General features: G+C 62.4%; 2 protein-coding genes across 11 annotated transcripts in view; one reads left to right on the top strand and one right to left on the bottom strand.

The window, feature by feature from the left end:
- Positions 1 to 2,634, bottom strand: part of TACC2 (transforming acidic coiled-coil containing protein 2) — a 48,688-nt gene extending 46,054 nt beyond the window's left edge. For all 5 annotated transcript variants that reach the window (XM_080687495.1, XM_080687497.1, XM_080687496.1 and 2 more), the window contains exon 1: positions 2,134 to 2,634. In XM_080687495.1, coding sequence (XP_080543621.1) covers positions 2,134 to 2,201 — 68 coding nt within the window. In that variant the 5' untranslated portion in view covers positions 2,202 to 2,634. The remainder of the gene's footprint in view (positions 1 to 2,133) is intronic.
- A 5,258-nt stretch (positions 2,635 to 7,892) lies between these two features.
- LOC308257567 (uncharacterized protein) lies at positions 7,893 to 18,450 on the top strand. 6 transcript variants are annotated; one of them, XM_080687504.1, is made up of 4 exons: positions 7,893 to 10,571; positions 11,144 to 11,271; positions 17,536 to 17,631; positions 18,255 to 18,450. In XM_080687504.1, exons 1-2 carry the CDS (start codon positions 9,612 to 9,614, stop codon positions 11,174 to 11,176), a joined length of 993 nt encoding a protein of 330 aa, XP_080543630.1. In that variant the 5' UTR covers positions 7,893 to 9,611; the 3' UTR covers positions 11,177 to 11,271; positions 17,536 to 17,631; positions 18,255 to 18,450. The 6 variants fall into 6 exon arrangements, with proteins under 6 accessions (XP_080543630.1, XP_080543627.1, XP_080543628.1 ...); XM_080687501.1 differs by having other exon boundaries at positions 16,012 to 17,631; XM_080687502.1 differs by lacking the exon at positions 18,255 to 18,450 and having other exon boundaries at positions 7,893 to 8,282; positions 9,511 to 10,571; positions 16,012 to 17,937.
- The last annotated feature ends 1,957 nt before the right edge of the window (positions 18,451 to 20,407 follow it).

The raw sequence follows: 20,407 nt of genomic DNA, 5'->3' as shown, positions 1-20,407 counted from the left end.
GCGGATTTATATCCCCATTCAGTAGAAGGAACACCCTCTCCATCTTCCAGAGGCTCCTTGGAATGCCCGCGGACGCGTCCCCCGACATCACCCTGGGAATGCGGAGACACGTTATCGTGGTGATGTAGGGAGACACGCCCCTGGAGAGCACAGGATCAGAGCATTAGCTAAAAAGGAGACCAACAACACTGTTCCCACTGAAGTGGATGTTTTAAAGACCAAAAACCTTTCAACCCAGTCTACATTGCCATCTACATCTACGTCCCGGGCATCATTTGGAAGTTGCACTAAAGAAAATGTTTAATTTACTGTTTACACATTTTGTTCTTTTCTATTTGTTTTAGTTTTAAATTACTTTCTTATATTTAAGTTTAATGTGAAAGGCTTTTGTACCTTTCCTTTGTTAGGCAATTTTATTTTGCCTTTGCCACCTTCAATATAAGGTATGTTATTGTGCTATGATTCCTCCATTTTTTGAAGTTTCAAGTTATAATAATTAGTGTTTACATTCTTTTTATTAAAATGTTTGAAATGAATAAAACTATTGAAATAAAAAAAAAAGACCGTACCCTTTTATGTAAAGATGTTTACTTTGAATTTATATTAGTTCACACAAACACTCCATCCATGCTTTTGTTCCGGCCCTCCGGTCCAGTTTAAGAACACATTGTGGCCCTCGAGTCAAAAAGTTTGCCCACCCCTGGCCTAGGGGACTGTCTCCCAAAAGGCCTGGAGCCAGCCGAAACTCCCCACTCAGACCTCACCACACACTCTGTCCCTTAGTCACTCGCCCGCCCAGGAAAGGTGGCATGGAGGCTGGGGACGGGGGGCTGAGCCCCAAGGGTTGAGAAGCCTTGTCCTCACACCGATCGGCACATTCTTGTCCCAAGTCTCTTACCCTCGTTGACAGGCCTGAGCCCTGAGAACTGGCGAGGGCCTGGTGAACTGATTTCGGTTTCTTAGAGAATTTTAAAGAAATAGGTTGAAATGGCCCTTTTCTCTGGAGGCTCGAGTCGTCCCCCCCCCCCCCAGCTGTCAGTGTTTCCATGCATCTGACAATACACTACACGTGGAGGGAATCCAGGGCAAGCGCAGGCTCACGGTACTGAAGAAGAGCGAGAGAGAGCGAGCGAGAGAGAGCGAGCCCTCCAACGTGACCAGCCTCCCCTGTAAGATGATGCTCTCTCGCTCTCTCCAGGTGCGAGGTGCGGGTCGAAGGCAAATGACCGGCGCACACCTGCTCCGGAGGGAGGTCACTGGAAAGCCACTTGGCTGGGCCTAGAATGACGTCACCGCCCACTCCCCACTGAAGCCCCAGCGAGGGACCAGCACGCAGCGCAGCTCTCAGCCCAGCCAGGGCTCTCAGGGACAATCGCTCCACCACCGTGCGCCCCACCGCGCCCCACGGGGTCCCCAGGACCTTCTCTCCTTTTGGGGGAGGGAGTGCGGGTCACGGGGGACGGGGGGGACCTGGAGGCTCAGGGTGCACCAGCCGGCCTGCCCGGATCCGCCCGCCCAGCAGCCTCCCAGCTGCCCTGCAGCCCGATCGATGGAGTCAGTGAGCCCCTCCTCCACGCAGGGAGGTGGGGGAGACGACGGTGCAGAAATGGCAATTCCCACCAACACCACCCAGGACACATCCGCTCTGTGGTTCGGAGAAAAGATGGGACTCCCGGACCCGTGGCCCAACGTCGGCTGCGCTGGCTCCTGAGAAGAGCACCGGGCCTTGCCCCGTGTCCACCCCAGAACGAGGAGTGGGGCTCAGGCCGCCCGACTGCAGGTCCCGCGAGGCCCCACGCCACCCGCCGGCCACGCAACGGGATGCCCCTACAGTGGCCGCACACAGGGCGCCGGGCCACACACACACACACACACACACACACACACACACACACACACGTGTTCTTCCCACAGGCCCCCGGGGCCTGGCTGTCCCCCCCCCCAATCCCCTGGCCCCGCAGGAAACCCCACGGGCGGCGCAGAGTGAAGATGTGGGCGGCAGAGGTGGCCCCGGGGCCGGGCGGAGGCAGAGCAGGCCCCCCAGGCGCGGGGCATCGCAGAGGTGGGAGGCGGTAACAAAGCCCCGCGGCCCCTCCCGGCCGGGCGGCCGGGCGGCCGGGCGGGCGCACTCACATGGCCTCGGGAGCCTCCAGGCTCAGGTCGCAGGCTGGGGCTGGCTGCAGGGACTGCGACCCTCCCATCGTCGCTGCGCCCCGCGAGCTGGCTAGGCGCGAGCAGGGCCGGCCACCGGGCGCGCGTCCTGCAGCCGGGAGCCCGCGGCGGGCGGGCCGGCGGCCGGGGCAGCTGCACTGCAGAGCGGAGCAGCCGCGGGCATCCGGGCGGCGGCGGCGGCGGCGGCGGGGCTGGGCTCGGCCGGCCCGGAGCCCCGGGAGCGATCGCCGCGGAGGTGCGCGCAGGAGGGCGGCTGGCGCGCGCCTCGGTGGGTGCGCGAGAGCGGCCCGGCCCGCGATTGCGAACGCGAGCGCCCGCGGGGTCCCCAGCGCCCGTGGGGGTCCGAGAGGCTCTGCCCCTAAACCCCCGGCAGCCGGGCTCGTGTGAGCGACGGGGTGATGTCACCCGCCCCGGGCAGCCCCGACTCCCGCATCTCCACAAAGCTCCTGCGCCTCCTCCGCCTCCTCCGGAAACGCGGCGGGGGGGAGGGGGAGGGGGGAGGGGGAGGGGAGGGGCGGAGGCGGCAGAGACCCTCCCTCGCACCTACACGCCCCCCAGCCGCCCCACCTCCCGAGCGCGGGCTTTGAAATGCAAATGGTGCGGGCGGAGCCGGGCCCCGGAGGGGCGTGGTGGGCCGGGGCTGACCACGGAGCGGGGGGGGGGGGGACTCTCCGCAGGCTGGCTGGTCCCTCCGGGTGGAAGGGAATGGACTCTCCCGCTCGCGTGGAGGTGGCCGGCCCGCAGGTAAACAGGCCGCCTGGGAAGGCTGAGGGCTGCAGGCTCCGCGGCGGCCGCTGCCTCCTGACGGCGTGGCCAGGCCCTGGGCCGGAACCAGAGAGTGGACCCCAGGCCGGGCCTCCGAGGGCACCTCGGCTCACGCGGCTGGGGAGGTGGACGCGGGGCTGGGCGAGCCGGGGAGAGAGACGCAGGACCCGCGTCAAGGTCTGCACCCCACCGGGGGCCACCAGGTGAGTTCTCCATGGAGACGGGGGGAGGGGGGCGGGGAGGCCAGCCCAGAGGCCCAGGGAGGCCCCTAATGCTGGGAGGAGGTGCCCAGCGAGAGGCAGCTGGTGGAGACGCGCCAGAGGGGCTGAGCGTCGACCTAGGAACCAGGAGGTCAGGGTTCGATTCCCGGTCAGGGCACAGGCCCAGGTTGCGGGCCCCATCCCCAGCCGGGGGCGTGCAGGAGGCAGCCGATCCGTGATTCTCTCATCATTGTTGTTTCTATCTCCCTCTCCCTCTCCCTTCCTCTCTGACATCAATAAAAACATATAAAAACAACAAAACAAAGAGCCCATCTCTCATTCTAAACCCACCTGCAGGGGCGAATATGACACCTACCCCAGGGCCCCCAGCACCCACCTCAGGGCCCCCAGCACCCACCCCACGGCCCCCAGCACCCACCCCAGGGCCCCCAGCACCCACCCCAGGGCCTCCAGCACCCACCCCAGGGCCCCCAGCACCCATCCAGGGCCCCCAGCACCCACCCCAGGGCCCCCAGCACCCATCCAGGGCCCCCAGCACCCACCCCAGGGCCCCCAGCACCCACCCCAGGGCCCCCAGCACCCATCCCAGGGCCCCCAGCACCCATCCAAGACCCCCAGCACCCACCCCAGGGCCCCCAGCACCCACCCCAGGGCCCCCAGCACCCATCCCAGGGCCCCCAGCACCCATCCAAGACCCCCAGCACCCACCCCAGGGCCCCCAGCACCCATCCAGGGCCCCCAGCACTCACCCTGTGCTCCAGCTGGGCAACCAGGCCCCGCTGCCCACGTCCCCAGGTCCCCACACCTGGCTTCCCGCTCAGAGCCCTGGGCTGGGCTCCTGGGCCTCACAGCGCTGGGAAGCACTTCCTCCCGTCCAGGGTCAGGAGGCTGGCGCCCACCTGGGAACCAAGGGCCCCTCCTGCCCTCGGTCCAGCGCAGCTCCACTCTGAGCCCACACCCCAACTCACGCCTAAGCTGCATGGACCCTTGGGTGGGACACGGAAAACAGCCGCCATCCCAGCTTTCCCTCCCCCAGAGCGCGGAAGCCCAGACGCACCTCCATTGCAGCCAGAAGAAAGGGAATGTAAACTAAAGCACGCCAAGCATTTAAAAACGCAGCCGCGGTGCGGATGCGTGGACGGGGGCCCCCGAGGTAGCAGCTCCTGATGGCCCAGAGCTTCCTGGAGGCCGCCTCGCCTCTGCCCGTGTTTAAGGTGGGCGCCTCCAAAAGCCAGGGAATCAGGACTCCCCTGGGACACTCCAGGATCCCGGAGGCTTGCTCCCCCATTTGTGTGAAAATGGCCACCACGGGGGTCTCGCAGGGAAGGTGCCTGCCAGGGGCCAGGGGCCTGGGACCTGCTCTGGATGGCACCTCCCTCCCAAGAAGCCACGCCCACATCAGAGCCGGCGTGGGGGGGGGGGGACGGGCAGGGTCCTGCCGTGGCTCCCCTCTCATCCTCGGCCCCGGGGGCTGTTTCTCCGTCAGCGAACAGGCCGCTGGGGCCTCCCCCGGGGAGCTGCAATTTCACAGGCTCACCCGGACCTGGTTTTTTTGAGGAAGGGGCACCCGCCCTGGGCACCCAGGGTGCAGCGTCAGCCAGACTTGTCGCTGGGAACACGAGGAGCCACAGCTAGAGCTCGTCTGCTCGCTCTTCTGTTTTTCCTGCGAAAGCACAGAACCAGCCAAGTGCTCCGACCCGGGCAGGCGGGCGGTGGCTGCACTAGGAGAGGGCTCGGAGCCTGGCCGGCGGGGCTCAGGGGTGGAGCATGGACCTATGAACCAGGAGGTCACGGTTCGATTCCCGGTCAGGGCACAGGCCCAGGTTGCGGGCTCGATCCCCAGCAGGGGGCGTGCAGGAGGCAGCCGGTCAATGGTTCTCTCTCATCATGGATGTTTCTCTCTCTCCCTTCCTCCGAAATCCATAAAAATATGTATTTAAAAAATGCTTATGTCGAAGCCCTAATCGGACGGGAGGCAGCTGTGGGTGGGGCCTCTGGGAGGTGACTAGGGTCAGACGAGGTCATGAGGACCCTCTTCCTGATGAGACGAATGTCTTATACGAAGAAACGGGCCCATGATGTACCCCTGCCCTGAGGCGCTCTCCCCTCCCACCGGCTGACCGACCTCCAGCCTCCGGACGGCAGGGCTGTGAGAGCGAAATGTCCCTATTGAAGCCACCCCGTCGGCCATTCCTGTCCCAGCAGCTCACGCTGAGCAAGACCGAGGGAAACAGACCGAGAAGGGGCAAGGCAGGCAGCTCCTCAGTCAGACCCAGGAGACGCCCAAGAACAGCCCCCCTCCAGGCTCTGGTTACCCCCAAACACGCTCCTAAGGCAGAGACCACCCCCACGCCCATGTCCCCTACACCCCACGCCCCCCCGCACCCCACACCAGCCTGTTTACTGCTGCCTCCTCCTCCTTCCTCTCTTCTTCACCCCGAATGACTCCACGTGGGTTTGCACAATAGAAGCACAGATGCCATTTGAAAGCATTAAACTGCGAGCGGTTAGCGTCCCAGCCACGCGGGGCCTCATGCGTTCCAACCTGAGCGCCTGTCCGGGCCAGGACCCCAGGCCACCGATGGCCCGGCCTCCTCCCGATCCCCGACACCTTCCTCCCAGGAGGCGCTACCTTCCAGGCCGGCCGCTCCTCCCGCCCTGCCCCTCATCCCCAGCCCAACCCCCGCATGCCGCATGGCTGCCCTGCGGGGCAGGGGCACAGAACTCCTTTCCAGATCAGCCAGTGATGCCCGGCGCTTCTGACACGGGTCGACGAGACCCCGCACTCCACGGCCCCATGAGACCCCGCACTCACACGGCCACGTGAGACCCCGCACTCACACGGCCCCGTGAGACCCCGCACTCCACGGCCCCGTGAGACCCCGCACTCCACGGCCCCGTGAGACCCCGCACTCCACGGCCCCGTGAGACCCCGCACTCCACGGCCCCGTGAGACCCCGCACTCCACGGCCCCGTGAGACCCCGCACTCCACGGCCCCGTGAGACCCCGCACTCACACGGCCCCGTGAGACCCCGCACTCACACGGCCCCGTGAGACCCCGCACTCACACGGCCCCGTGAGATCCCGCACTCACATGGCCCCGCTTCTAACACGGCCTGACGAGACCCCGCACTCACACGGCCCCGCTTCTAACACGGCCCGACGAGACCCCGCACTCACATGGACCCGCTTCTAACACGGCCCGACAAGACCCCGCACTCGCACGGCCCCATGAGACCCCGCACTTGCACGGCCCCGCGGAACCTCTGGACCACGGCATGTATTGCAGAACCTGAAGGTGGCTAAGTCCACTGCTAACCCTCCTGCTGGCACCCCCAAGACACCCCAGAAACGCGAGTACACCGGGAATGCACCCCTCATGTCCAAAACACCAGCGATACAGCCGTAGCAACGCCCCACCCCGTGCCGGCCCCACGCACAGGATCAGCCGCTCTGCTCTCGGCTGCTGACCGACGCGCCAGAGGTCAGCGACCTGCCAAGTCCCCGCAACCGAGAGAGGAGCCACGTGCCACGGAGGCTTCAATCTCGCCGAGTCCAGGAGACGGAGCCGGTCAAGAAGGGGGTGATGGGCAGCCCTTGGCACCCCACGAAAAACCACCTGAGCGGCTCTCTCTGCCCCTGGCCGCGGGGCGTCTCGCGTTGCCAGAGCAGCGATGCTCTCCACGTGGGTCATTAGCCATCAGCCCCGGCTCACGGGCGAGGAAAGTGGGTCGGATCGCAGAGAAGTGCAGCTGGAGACGCAGGAACGTCCGTGCCGACGGTGCGCGCGGACCTGGGCAGGGCCCTACCGCGCCAGGTCAGCGCCTGGAGCCTCCGTATGTTTACGGAAAAGCGAAGACACCCACCCCAGGGCCCCCAGCATCCACCCCAGGGCCCCAGCACCCATCCAGGGCCCCCAGCACTCACCCCGTGCTCCAGCGGGGCAACCAGGGCCCCCAGCCCATGTCCCCAGGTCCCCAGGTCTCTGTTTGGGCCGGAAGAGTCCAATGTGAAGGGAGGGATGTGCACCCCGAGAATCTGGCAGGAAATCATGGCCAGAATGCTCTGCTCATTGGAAGCATTGGCATATGGGCATCCTTAGTCTACGTTCTGTTAAGTATAAAGCAAATCCTCTTTGTAATTTTTTAGGGTGAAGTCCCAGCGAGACACGTCCCCCCACTGTGACCACAAAATACGGATTCGTGAAGCGCGTCCACCGTGAGGGGCCTTCTCAGGTGACCACGTTCTCTGGATGAGCCAGGTGCCTCCTGCAAACTGGGGGGGCAGCTCGTGGGCAAACACAAACAGGGTGGCCGAGGCAGACACGGGCCACCTAACACCCCGAGGCCAAGTTCAAGCGCGCACTTAGGGATGAAGGCCCGTCTCGTTCCCAACGGGGAGGGCGAACCGACCGACCGACTCGCCTGGGCCCGGTCCCTGCTGCTGTCTGGCCTCCACAGCGGAGCCAGTGTCTCTTCTCTTCCTTCTCGCAGAGTAATTCCCAAAAGGAGCAGAAAATTCCAGAGGCACCACGAACGCCTCCGTCTCTGTGAAGCGCTAAGCGTGGCGTTCGGTGTGCATGTTGGCGTGTCTCCCCGCCCCTCCCCCGCCCCCCCCCCCCCCCCCCCCGGCTCCTCCGGAGCTTAAGCGGCTGGTTCTGAGGCTCCTGCACAGGAGGAGGGCGAGGCCTCGCAAGGAAAACTCAGGTGTCAACACGGTGAGCGTTCGAGCCGCCAACACCGACCACGACCAGGAGGCTGGCTTCTGGAGAAACAGGTTGGGAAAGGCAGGACCCGCCCACCTGGCACTGAGGAGGGTCCCCCCGGGGCCCCGAGGCCGTTCAGGGTAGGCCCGCTTCCCAAATGGAAATGCAAACAGCAGGCTCAGGAGCTCCAAACCTCCAGGTCCTTCCTGCCTGTGAGCAGAGAGAGGGCCCGGGAGCAGCAGCCAGCCGTCAGCGGTGGGGAGTGAATGGCTCCCATGCTAATCAGCAGGGACACGGGCCGCCCAGCCGTGCCCTACTTGGGAGCGGGCGGTGAGAACCGGGAGCCGAGGAGCAGAACTGCTGACTCAGGCTCCAGACGGAACAGAAATCCGGAACGACGGGGCCAGCGGTACAGTCCGTGAGCATCTACTTAGAGCGCCGTTAGGAGGAGGGGAGGGCAGACTGGGTGAAGGAGTGTGTGTGCCTGCTGTACGTGTGGGCGTGTGCACGTGCATGTGTGCCTGCTGTATGTGTAGGCATATGCGCACATGCATGCGTGCCTGCTGTATGTGTAGGCGTGTGTGCCCGTTGTATGTGTAGGTGTGGGTGCAGGTGCCCATGTGCCCACTGTATGTGTAGGCATATGTGCACATGCATGTGTGCCTGCTGTATGTGCAGGCATGTGTGCAGGTGCACGTGTGCACACTGCGTGTGTAGGTGTGTTTCTGCACTTGTGCACTACCAAGCCCTAAACATAGTGCCTTTCCTAATGATCACAGAGCCCGTCTACACTGCAGCCACTGGGCCCAGAACACTGGCCTTGGCATTATTCTCTCTCTTCTTCCTCCAAACCAGGCGTCCTCAAACTACGGCCCGCGGGCCACACGCGGCCCGCCGAGGACACTTATCTGGCCCGCTGGGTGCCACTGCCTGTCCTGCTTAGCAGCCGACGCGTCCCAGGCCCGCAGTGCACATAGGAATTTGTTCATAATTTTTTTTTTAAACTATAGTCCGGCCCTCCAACGGTCTGAGGGACAGGGAACTGGCCCCCCGTTTAAAAAGTTTGAGGACCCCTGCTCCAAACCATCAGCAAATCTCCCAAAACCATCCTAACACAAGCCTGTCTTCCACCACGATTCTCTTCTGCATTCTATTTCTTCTCTCCTCATTCTCTCCATTTTCTGAATTCTCTCTTTCTCCTTACCTTTGACCCTGGACCCTTTGACCTTTGACCCTTGGGCATTAATCTTGAAACCTGGCTCTTGACCCCTAAACTGTAACACTTGATCCCTAACTCTTGACCCTTTGGCCCTTGCTCCTTTCACTTTTGACCCCAGATCCTTGACTTTGAGCCTTGGCCCATAGTCTATGACCCTTGACCCCATGACCCTTGATCCCAACCCCTATCATGACCCCTGATCTCTGACCCTCAACCAATAAGCTTTGACTGTTGCCTCTTGGACTTTGACATTTTTTACCTTTAATCCTTTGACCCATGACCCCCATCTTTGACCCTTGACCCCAATCCCTAACAGAATGACCTTTTACCTTTGACTCTTCAACCTTGAGCATTTACCCTGTTTGTCCCCTGATTCTTTGACCCCCTGACCCTTGGACCATTGACTCCTGACCATGACCTTGTCCAGTTCCTCCTGATTCTCTCAGGTCTGGGTCAGAACTCCTGGAGAGCCGAGGCCACCTGCCCCCACCCGCCCCCCAGGCTGCAGTTCAGGGTGAATTTCTCGGGATGTGTCCCCTGTCCTCCTGCGTCAGCGCCCTGGAACCAGCTTCCTCCCGGCAGAAAGTGGCTGCTTCTCCTCCGGCTCATTTTTCCGGGCAGCCCCGGCCAGGTCTCCGGGTTAGCAGTTCCTCCGGGGCAGCGTCCCCGCAGGCACAGCGAGGTCAGCTCTGTGTCTGTTCGGGTCACGCCCCACCCGCCCTCGGGCCCCCCCGGCAGGCTCTCAGCCACAAGCACCCTCTCCTCCCAGGAGCCACCCGTGGTCAGCGTGGCCGCCGTGGCCTGCGTGAGGGCTTCCGCTCGCATTCCTGGGAAGCCTCATCACCAGCCTCCCGGAGCTCAACCTCCCGGCACGATGCTCCATCATCCATCAGCCCCGGGGGCCGGGAGCGGCTGGGGCTGCGGGCAGGGCGGCCGCTCGGCTCCCTGCCCCCCAGCCCCCGCAGCACAGCTGCTCTCCCCACGGCTAACGCTTCCCCACGGGCGTGGGGGTGGGCGGGGGACCCCCCGGAGAAAAGCCATTTGCACAGGAAACGGGAAACGGGCTGTGCGGGTTCCCCTACAGCCGCGGGGGCGGCCGAGGCAGCAGGAAGCGTGTTCCAGGAGCAGAACATCTGTCCGTCAGAACCAGACGCTGCCCCGGCTCTTCGCAGAGACCCCAGATCCACGCCCTGCCCCCGCCAGGGACAGCGAGGGGCTGACGCAGCCCCAGATGTGGGGACGACAGAAGGCCACCGGCTCCACGACAGAGCGGCTGGACAGGGCGCAGGTGGGGGTGTGCACAGGCCAGCCCGGGCGGGGGACAGCGACGTCCACAGCAGCAAAGCGAAGCTGTCGTCCTGCACGTTTGAAACTTGTTTCGAAAACCTCGGGGCAGCCGCCAGGGGAGACCCGGTGTATCTGGGTCCCTGGGTCCCTGGGTCCCTGGGTCCGGGCCTCGGAGACGGCGGAGTTGGCATCGGCGGGAAGGTGAGGTGATGGCATCACAGCCGTCCCTGTCCCATCCCGTCTGGTCCCATCCTGTCCCTGTCCCATCCTGTCCCTGTCCCATCCTGTCCCTGTCCCGTCTGGTCCCATCCTGTCCCTGTGCCTGTCCCGTCCTGTCCCTGTCCCATCCTATCCCAGTCCCTGTCCCATCCTATCCCTGTCCCTGTCCCATCCTATCCCTGTCCCTGTCCCATCCTGTCCCTGTCCCTGTCCCATCCTGTCCCGTCTGGTCCCATCCTGTCCCTGTGCCTGTCCCGTCCTATCCCTGTCCCATCCTATCCCAGTCCCTGTCCCATCCTATCCCTGTCCCTGTCCCATCCTATCCCTGTCCCTGTCCCATCCTATCTCTGTCCCATCCTATCCCTGTCCCTGTCCCATCCTATCCCTGTCCCGTCTGGTCCCATCCTATCCCTGTTCCTGTCCCATCCCTGTCCCGTCCGGTCCCATCCTGTCCCTGTGCCTGTCCCATCCCTGTCCTGTCCACGCCACAGGACCAGGCCTGGAGCTGCAGGGCACGGGCCCTGGTTAGCGCTGAGACCATTTCTGCCCGCCAGGCAGCGAGAGGCCCTTTAAAAACGCAAATCTGACCAGACCCTGACCCGCCTCCAGCTTCTGGACCCTCACACCGCATCGAGGTGTCCTACGTCACGGAGTCAGCAGCCTGGGGCCAAAGCTGGAGCAGGTGAGCAACGGGACAGACACAGCCGCGTGGGTGACACGGAGGGCAGGACGCGAGTCCACACCAACACAAAGACGGTAGCGAAGTCGTTAACAGGCGGGAGGGGACAGATCCCCCCCCCCGGAAGGACTCCCGATCCCTGATTGGCCGCTCCACCCTCAGCGGGAGCGGGAACCCCCTGCCGAGGGTGGGTCCTCCGTGACCCCTCTGAAGAGGACGGTGTGGGCGGGGCCAGAGCGGCCACAGCAGGAACCCGCCAGCGCGGTGCGGCCCAGCGTCCGGCAGCGTCCGCCACAGCCACGTGGCAGCATGGGCCCCGATGTGACGGGGACACACCCCTGCGACCCCCTCCCCAACCCCCCCCCCCGCAGGCGCCCCAGGAGGAGAACATCAGACAAATGCACCGCAGGGACATTGGCCGTGTGTGTGTGTGTGTGTGTGTGTGTGTGTGTGTGTGTATGTGTGTATCAGTGTGTGTGTGTGTATGTGTGTGAGAGTGTGTGTGTGAGTGTGTGTGTGTGTGAGTGTATGTGTGTGTATGTGTGTATGAATGTGTGTGTATGTGTGTGTGAGAGTGTATGTGTATGTGTGTGAGTGTGTGAGTGTGTGTGTGTGAGAGTGTATGTGTGTGTGTATGAGTGTGTGTGTGTGAGAGTGTGTATGTGAGTGTGTGTATGTGTGTGTCTGTGTGAGAGGATGTGTGTGAGGGTGTGTGAGAGTGTGTGTGTGAGAGAGTGTGTGTGTGAGTGTGTGTGTGTGAGAGTGTATGTGTGTGTGTGAGGGTGTGAGTGTGTGTGTGAGAGGGTGTGTGTGTGAGGGTGTGAGTGTGTGTGTGAGAGGGTGTGTGTGTGTGAGCGTGTGTGTGTGTGAGAGGGTGTGTGTGTGAGTGTGTGTGAGAGAGTGTGTGTGTGTGAGCGTGTGTGTGAGCGTGTGTGTGTGTGAGAGGGTGTGTGTGTGTGAGCGTGTGTGTGTGAGAGGGTGTGTGTGTGAGAGTGTGTGTGAGAGAGTGTGTGTGTGTGAGTGTGTGTGTGTGTGAGGGTGTGAGTGTGTGTGTGTGAGAGGGTTTGTGTGAGAGGGTGTGTGTGTGTGAGAGAGAGTGTGTGTGTGTGAGAGGGTGTGTGTGAGGGTGTGTGTATGGGTGTGTGTATGGGTGCATGGGCATTTGTGTGTGCGTGGCATGTGTGAATGTGTATGCGCAGGTGGCGTGTGCGTGCGTGCGTGTGGTGTGTGTGTGTGTGTGTGTGTGTGCGTGCGTGCGTGCGTGCGTGTGTGTGAGAGAAAGCTCCTGCTCTGTCCCTGAGACACTGCGGGGTGCAGGTAAGGACCCCGCCCGGGGCCTCAGGACCCGCGGCCTCAGGCAGCTCAGAGACGAGGGAGAAGAGCTGAGCCCCACAGCGCACCGTCCCCACTAGAGGGCGCGGTCCAACGCCCCCTCATGGCCTCCTCAGGACCCCGCTGCACACGCGGACCCTCCCCCGACTCCTCCGTCACCTCTGCGCCCTCGGCTTGGACATGGCTGCCCCCCAACACTCTCCTGGGCGTAGTTCCGGGGCCTCGGTGCCGCCCCGGCCACCAGGGCTCCCCGAGGCACAGGCTTTCCCTTCGACACACCCCGGAGGTCGGAGGTCGGCGCTCACGCCACACAAATCACTGTCCAGAAGGCTCGTCGGGGCGGGGGAGGGGGGGGGCGGTCGGGACCCGCCGAGCAGAGCGGTCCGTCACCAGCGCCCCGTGAGGGACAGAGGGTCCTGCACACGAGCTGGGAGGGTGAGCTGTGTGTCGGCCGCGGTGCCAACGCAGCGTCACTGCGGCTGGGGCCCCTCGACGGGCAGCACCTCGCCCTGCACCGCGTGGTGGGCCTCATCCAGGGGGGGGGGGGACCCTAAAGAAAGACCGAGGGGGGCTCTGCCAGCTGGAGGCGCGGCCACAGCAGCTCTTCCCTGGGGCTGGGCCTGCGCCCGCCCTGCCAGGTTCACACTTGCCTGACTCCACACTCCCAATAGCCAGTTCCGTACACCCACCCACCCGTCTCCCTCCCTCTCTCTCTCTCTCTCTCACACACACACACACACACACACATGCTGCTAGTGCTGTTTCCCTGGACACGCCTGCTCACGTGTGCTCACACACACATATGCTGCTAGTGTTGTTTCCCTGGACACGCCTGCTCACATGTGCTCACACATACACACACACACACACACACATGCTGCTAGTGCTGTTTCCCTGGACACGCCTGCTCACGTGTGCTCTCACAGGCCGTGGCACTGCTGCTGGCGGCCTGCTCAGAGCCTCAGGTCACCGCAGCCCAGGGATCAGGGACAAGCATCAGGGGGCCACATCGTCACCGCCCTGTTGGCACCTACGACGCAGCTCACCCCGGGCTGGGGCGGGGCCCGGGCGGGGCAGCGGGGGGAGGGGGCCTCGTACATACCTGCCCAGGTCCTTGGCCGCACCCTGGCAGGACGCGGCGGCGGGAGGCGGAGATGCAGGTCCTGAGGCCGGGGGAGGGCGAGCGGCTCGGGCAGCAGCCGGGGAGGTGCTGGGGACACAAAGGGAGGATTATTCGCAGAGAACTGGGCCCACGCACGGTGCATTCCTCGGCCTCCACCCCGCCCACCCACAGGGAACCGGCTGTTTACGGACCAGCACACGCTCCCTGGTCCCCACCCGGTGCCCCAGCGAGGCGCGCCCTGCCGTGGGCAGCCCCACGCCCTCCTCCTCGGGCCCCTGCAGGACCTGGGGTTGCTTCGGTGGAGGCCGCGCAGCTGTGCAGGACAGTCAGCTCGCTTCTCACTCGGAGAGGGGCCTCCTGTGTGATCATTGCTAATGGTTCCTTCACACGCCATGAGATCGCCTCTGGGAACTAAATTACTACTTTGTCACCTCCCCGAGATGTGCCCCCAAAACCCGAGGGTAAGGAAAGTGAAGGCCGAAGGCTGACGGGGAAAAAGGAACCTCTTCCCCCCACACCGGGGACCGAGCCCGCAACCCGACAGGGAATCGAACCCTGACCTCCTGGTTCCTAGGTGGACGCTCCACCCGAGCCACGCCAGCCGGACAGTAATGCCTCTTAAAGACATTACTTTCAAGGAGGAGGGAGTGGAGCCCTTTCCAATCCCCAGGGCCACGCCCAGCCCTGCGGCACAGAGGCAGGAACCTCTGACCCCCAGCCTCCTCCTCCGGGAAGGCGGGGTGGGGGGCAGGGTGGCCTCCGAGCTGTTTCCCATTCAGGGAGCTACCCCAGGCTCGCCCCGTCTCACAGGAATAAGGAAGGGCCGATCCACCGCCACACGAGCCCCTGCACCTTTGGAAGGCGCACGAAATGCTTTCACCGACGCCCTCTCCTACTTCTCCAGAGAAGGCTCACAGAGAAGGCGCGTCAGCCCGAGCTTCCGCCTCAGCCAGGGCCCTGTGCGTGCTTCCTGGCGGCCCAGCTGGCGAGGCCAAGGTCCTTCCCCCAGGCCCCAGGGCCACTGCTAATGGCCAGGGCTTCCCATTCCCTCCCACACAGCAGCTGGTCCCACCAACCGCGGTCAGTGCCCCCCCCTCCCGCCACGGGCCCGGGGGCCTCGGACGGTCCCCTCGGGGCTGCGTCACGTGGGCGGTGGTCAGCACGGACGCTCCCGGTCCCACTCAGAGCCGGGGCCCTTCCTGGCAGGTCCCCACCCCCCCCCCCCCGAACGGACGGCGCAGTTCACCCGAGATGGGCCAGAGCGACCAAATGGAGCCCTCGTCCCACCCAGGACAAGCCCCCAAGTGGCCCCGGCGCCCCCGGGGGTGGTGACGGCACCGAGGGGCCGAGCAGATGGCGTCCCGTCCCGTCGGCAGATGGGCGCAGCCTTATCGCCCATCTCAGGGCACCAGCTGGCAGGCATCAGCGCCGCCTCCCGCAAGGGCCTCCCCGCTTTCTTCTTGGATTTCCCGAGTGCGCGGATCACTTAACGGGGCGAGCGCTGCGGCCAGAGGCAGCCCAGAGGGAGGGAGATGCCGGGCGGGGGGGGGGGGAGGAGAGGGCTGTGAGGCTGCTGGTTGGCAGAGCTAAGTGTGGGGGTCGGAGCCTGGACAGTCCCCCCCCCAACAGAGGCCTGGGGTTCGCCAAAGCGAGTCCAGCGACGGCAGACCCAGCGCACACCTCGGGGACGCAGCCGCCGAGCCAGAGGTGCCCCCCGAGGCCTGCCACCGGCTGGAGGGCCGAGGCGGCCGCTCTGAGCTCCTCGCCTCGCCAGTGGCTGCACCAGCACGCGAGCCCACGGGAGGACAGAACAGCCGGCCGCCGGGAACGCGGAGGCGGGAGAGAGACCCAGGGCACGGGTCTCAGACGGACAGGACTTCACTGTCGGGTGGCCCCCCAAAATGCGTGCACACCGTCACGGCCGAGAACTCCGTTTCCACTCCCTGATGGGCGAAGCCAGACCAAGCTTTGCACCAAGAAAATGCAGCCAAAGGTGCCAGCAGACTGTTTTTTAGGGGGACTCACGAAGTTTACGGTCCAAAACCTGGCAAGAGCCGGTGAACTGAGGGCGCACAAACACTGAACCAAATGGTTCTCTTTTTTAAATCATTTAAAAAAATTATGTCTTTATTGATTTCAGACAGGAAGGGAGAGGGAGAGAAACATCAATGATGAGAGAGAATCATGGATTGGCTGCCCCGCCCCGTGCCCTGCCCTGCCCCCCCGCCCCGGGATCGAGCCCACATGTGCCCTGACCGGGAACTGAACCCTGACCTCCTGGTTCATAGGTCGACGCCCCACCGCTGAGCCTCGCCAGCCGGCAGCACCACGGCTGAGCACTGAGACGCCACGGCAGCCCGTGTGATCCCCAGGCGGTCGGTTACTAAGCGACCAGCGGGCAGGAAGTGTGAGCAGCGTGGAGTCACCGGACAGAGGGAGGACTCCCATCCCGGGCAATTTCAAACGTGTGAATGGGTTATTTCTGGAATTTTCCATTTGCTATTTCTGGGCCCCCATTGACGGCAGGCAACTGAAACCGTGGGAAGCGAGACCGAGGGTAAGGGAAGGCTGCTGTCCGAACCGTCGTCTCGTTAACGTCGGATTCACGGCCAACATCCCCGAGCCAACCCACACCCAGCCGGCTCGGCTGACACAGAAGGCCCCCCTCAAGGCAAATCACAGCCCCGCGCCCGGAAACACTCGCCAGCGCGCCAGCACAACACGCAGGGGCCGTTCTCAAGAGCCAAACCGCCCTGGCTGGGGTGGCTCAGTGGACAGAGCGTCACCTGCAGACCGAAGGGTCCCGGGTTCGATTTCGGTCAGGGCACAGGCCCGGGTTGCGGGCTCGATCCCCAGGAGGGGGCGTGCAGGAGGCAGCTGATCCATGATTCCCTCTCATCACTAATGTTTCTCTCCCTCTCTGAAATCCATAAAAATATATTTTAAAAAAATAAACAGCAAAACCATCAACAAAACACACAGAATTACCAGAATGACGTGGCCTCGGTATGCCTGGTAAGAACTGGTCCGCAGCAGCACCCAGTCCCAACGCCGCCGGCTCCCCTCGGCTGGGGCCACACCCCTGCTCTGCACACAGAGCCCCGAGGACTGACCTGCCTGCACTTGCAAATACATCAGAGCGAGCAGGCACGCGCACAGACGGGGCACCTGGCCCTGGCGAGGGCGGGGACTGGCTGCATCTTGTGGAGGCCGTTGCCGACCAAAGCCAGACCAGTCCTCGCTGCTGTCCGAACCGCCTCGTTCCCCCGAGTCCCGGCGGCACACGCCGGGGCCGTAAACCCTCCGTCGCCTTTGGCACAGCCCTTCCACTTCCAAGAACTGGTTCTAAGGAGATGATGAAGCGCGTGAGCAGGGAGGCTGATCACCGCCGAGGTCATCACAGCCACACGAGAGCAACGGCGGACGGCCCGCACGTCCAGCAGTGGGCGTGGCGAGGCCCAGGGAGGCAGCACAAGTGGGCGCAGGGCGGCTGTTTAAAACCCAGGTCCGCCTCCGCGCGCCTGCAGGCCAACGTGTCCGTTAAGAACTAGCACAGGCTTAAACACTTTGGCAGCGCGACCAGGTTTTATGTGCACCGATATAGGAGCGTGCATGTGTACGTGTGTACATGTATGCATGTGCGTGTATACATGTATGTGTGTACATGTATGCATGTACATGTATAAACACACAGAGAAAGAGAGAAACCGAGGGAAGACCCCCAAGCGACATGGAAGGGCTTTCCCAAGGTGCCCACAGAGTGAAGCCGTGAGTGTGAGTTCTTCTTTGTTGACTTTATCTCCATTTTCCAGTTCTGTGCTGCACACGTGCCGGTTTCACAACAAAATAAAGGAGAAAACAGCTGAGGAGGACCGGAAGTGCCAAGGAACAATTTCATTCATCACTCGGTGAGTTTTAAGAGCTGGGACAGTCACCCGGCCGGCATGACTCGGTGGTGAGCGTCGACCGACGAACCAGGAGGTTAACTGCTTGATTGGCGGTCAGGGCCCAGGCCCGGGTTTCCGGCTCGATCCCCAGTGGGGGGCGTGCAGGAGGCAGCCGATCCATGGTTCTCTCTCATCATGGATGTTTCTCTCTCAACCTCTCCCTTCCTCTCTGAAATCAACAAAAAAAATATTTAAAAAAAAAGATAAGACTCGTGTGTATGTACAGGTTCCCTGGGTGGAACCGCTAAGAAAACGCCGTGACATGCACGTTGCCCCGTCCGCCTGGGCCTCTGCCTTACTTCCCGGGGACACGCTTGTGCCCTGGGGCCGAGGACGGGGGCGAGCTGGTGTCTGGTTCGGGGCGAGACTCACGAGACGGCTCCCCGGGCCGACTGGCACCGGCTATAAATGGCTCCTAGCGCTGCTACCAGTGGCGCTGGGACGAGAGTGACTGAAATAGTTCTCGGAGGGGAAAGCATCGGAGGTTTTACCACCGGCTGCTCCGCAGCTGCTGGGCCGCCGAGGGTGGAATTTCCGCTGGAAGGGCAAGGTGGGGGCCTGAGTCAACAAGTGCTTCCCCACAGGCCATGAGTCACCGCCTCAGCGACGGGGCAGAGAGGGTCTGCCTCCCTCCGAGAGGAAGTCACTCACACTCTAGTCTGAAACGCCACGCTTCAGTCCTCCACGTGGGACCTGGCCACAGGGAGAACCGGCCGGTGCCAGGATAAATCAGCGGGATAAGAAGTATTAATGATGACGATGATGATGACGATGATGACAAAGGGGCAGGAGGAACGTGGGGAGCTGAGGGACAGCTATGGAGGGAGAACTGGCCGGTGCCAGGAATAAATCAGCGGGATAAGAAGTATTAATGATGACGATGATGATGACGATGATGACAAAGGGGCAGGAGGAACGTGGGGAGCTGAGGGACAGCTATGGAGGGAGAACCGGCCGGGGCCAGGAATAAATCAGCGGGATAAAAAGTATTGATGATGATGACGATGACGATGATGACGACAAAGGGGCAGGAGGAACGTGGGGAGCTGAGGGACAGCTATGGCCTGGGTGGTGGTAATGGTCTCACCGGTACACACTCATCCCCAGAGCCATCGAGTTTAAAGATTAAGTAAACACAGCTTTCTACATGCCAGTCAGACCGCAAGGAAGAGGTTTGTGTTCACACGGGATCTCGCGTTCCGGGGCGGATGAAGCCAGAGCAAGGCACGTTCGGGGTCTCGAGCACGGAGCGCGGTGAGGGGCGGTCACGGAGAACAAGCCGCGTGGAGGGCGGCCTCCTTCAGGCCGGGGGGCCCGGGGTGGGAACAGCCAGGAATGGCGACAGACAGGTGTGTGCGGCCTCCAGACCAACAGCACCCCCCCCCCACCCTGAGGTCCCCGTGGAAGCCAGGAGCTGCCCACCCTCCCTCCCACATGGCAGGAAGGAGCGGGAGGGGAGGGGAGAGGGACAGGGCTGAGGGCACCGAGGAGCGGGTCCTCAGGAAAGCACCAGCTCCGGGGAGACGAGCGGAACGAGGCAGCCAGGATCGTGGGCCGGCGCTCGCTCAGAGGATTTGCTCACACGGAAGCTCGCGGGGCTGATGCAGCCAGAGGTGGAGCCGTGTGTGTGTGTGTGTGTGTGTTTCTGTGTGTTTCTATGTGTGTCTGTGCGTGTTGTGTTTCTCTGTGTGTTTCTGTCTGTATGTGTTTCTGTCTATGTGTGTCTGTGCTTGTCTGTTTCTGTATGTGTATGTATACGTGTATGTGTGTTTATACGTGTACTTATATGTGTACATGTGTGTTTCTCTGTGTTTATATGTATATGTGTGTATGTGTGTTTATATGTCTCTGTGTGTTTCTGTCGTTGTGTCTATGTGTCTGTGTGCATGTGTGTGTTTCTGTCTATGTGTGTCTGTGCGTGTCTGTGTATATTTCTGTGTGTATGTCTATGTATGTGTTTCTGTCTGTGTGTTTATATGGGTATGTGTGTGTTTCTGTCTGTGTGTTTCTATGTGTATGTGTGTGTTTCTGTCTGTGTGTTTCTATGTGTATGTGTGTGTCTCTGTGTGTTTATATGTGTATGTGTTTCTGTGTGTTTCTGTGTATGTGTCTGTGTGCGTGTGTGTGTGTTTCTGTCGTTGTGTGTCTGTGTGTATGTGTCTGTGTGCATGTGTGTGCACACACAGGCATCCACTCCCCAGCTCTGCTGAGAGGCGTCGTGTCCAACGGGCACGGGAACCACATCCAAGGGCCCACAGCTGCCCACATCTGGGGCGCCCTGGGCATACCCACATGGATTCTAAGGGCTCACATCCACTGAGGAAAGTGATAACCCAGGAGTCCACACAGCCCGGCCGGGTGGCTCCGGGGCTGAGCGTCGACCTAGGAACCCGGAGGTCAGGGTTCGGTTCCCGGTCAGGGCACAGGCCCGGGTTGTGGGCTCGATCCCCGGTAGGGGGCGTGCAGGGGCAGCCGATCCATGACTCTCTCTCCTCGTGGATGTTTCTGTCTCTCCCTGTCCCTTCCTCCCTGAAGTCAATAAAGACATTTATTTAAGCAGAAAGTGTCCTTGTCTGGGGACAGGAGCTCTGGAGAGTTCTGTTCTGTTCTGTTCGGAGGGGACAGCTTCACATCTGCGGCCGGCTTCCCAACCATTCAGAAAAGGGGTGACGATGACGGTCATGAGTCACCGCCTTGGGGACGAGCGCAGGACCCTCCGCACGGACAGCCGGACGGA

This window comes from Plecotus auritus (genome assembly GCF_963455305.1).
Source record: "Plecotus auritus genome assembly, chromosome: 9".
Classification (NCBI taxonomy): domain Eukaryota; kingdom Metazoa; phylum Chordata; class Mammalia; order Chiroptera; family Vespertilionidae; genus Plecotus; species Plecotus auritus.
This window is presented reverse-complemented; position numbering and strand designations above follow the sequence as displayed.

Coding starts and splice junctions, on each gene's coding strand:
- LOC308257567 (XM_080687504.1), top strand. CDS start 9,612: ATGTGTCCCCTGTCCTCCTGCGTCAGCGCCCTGGAACCAGCTTCCTCC. Junction 10,572..11,143: donor GAGTTGGCATCGGCGGGAAG/GTGAGGTGATGG, acceptor TCTGCCCGCCAG/GCAGCGAGAGGCCCTTTAAA.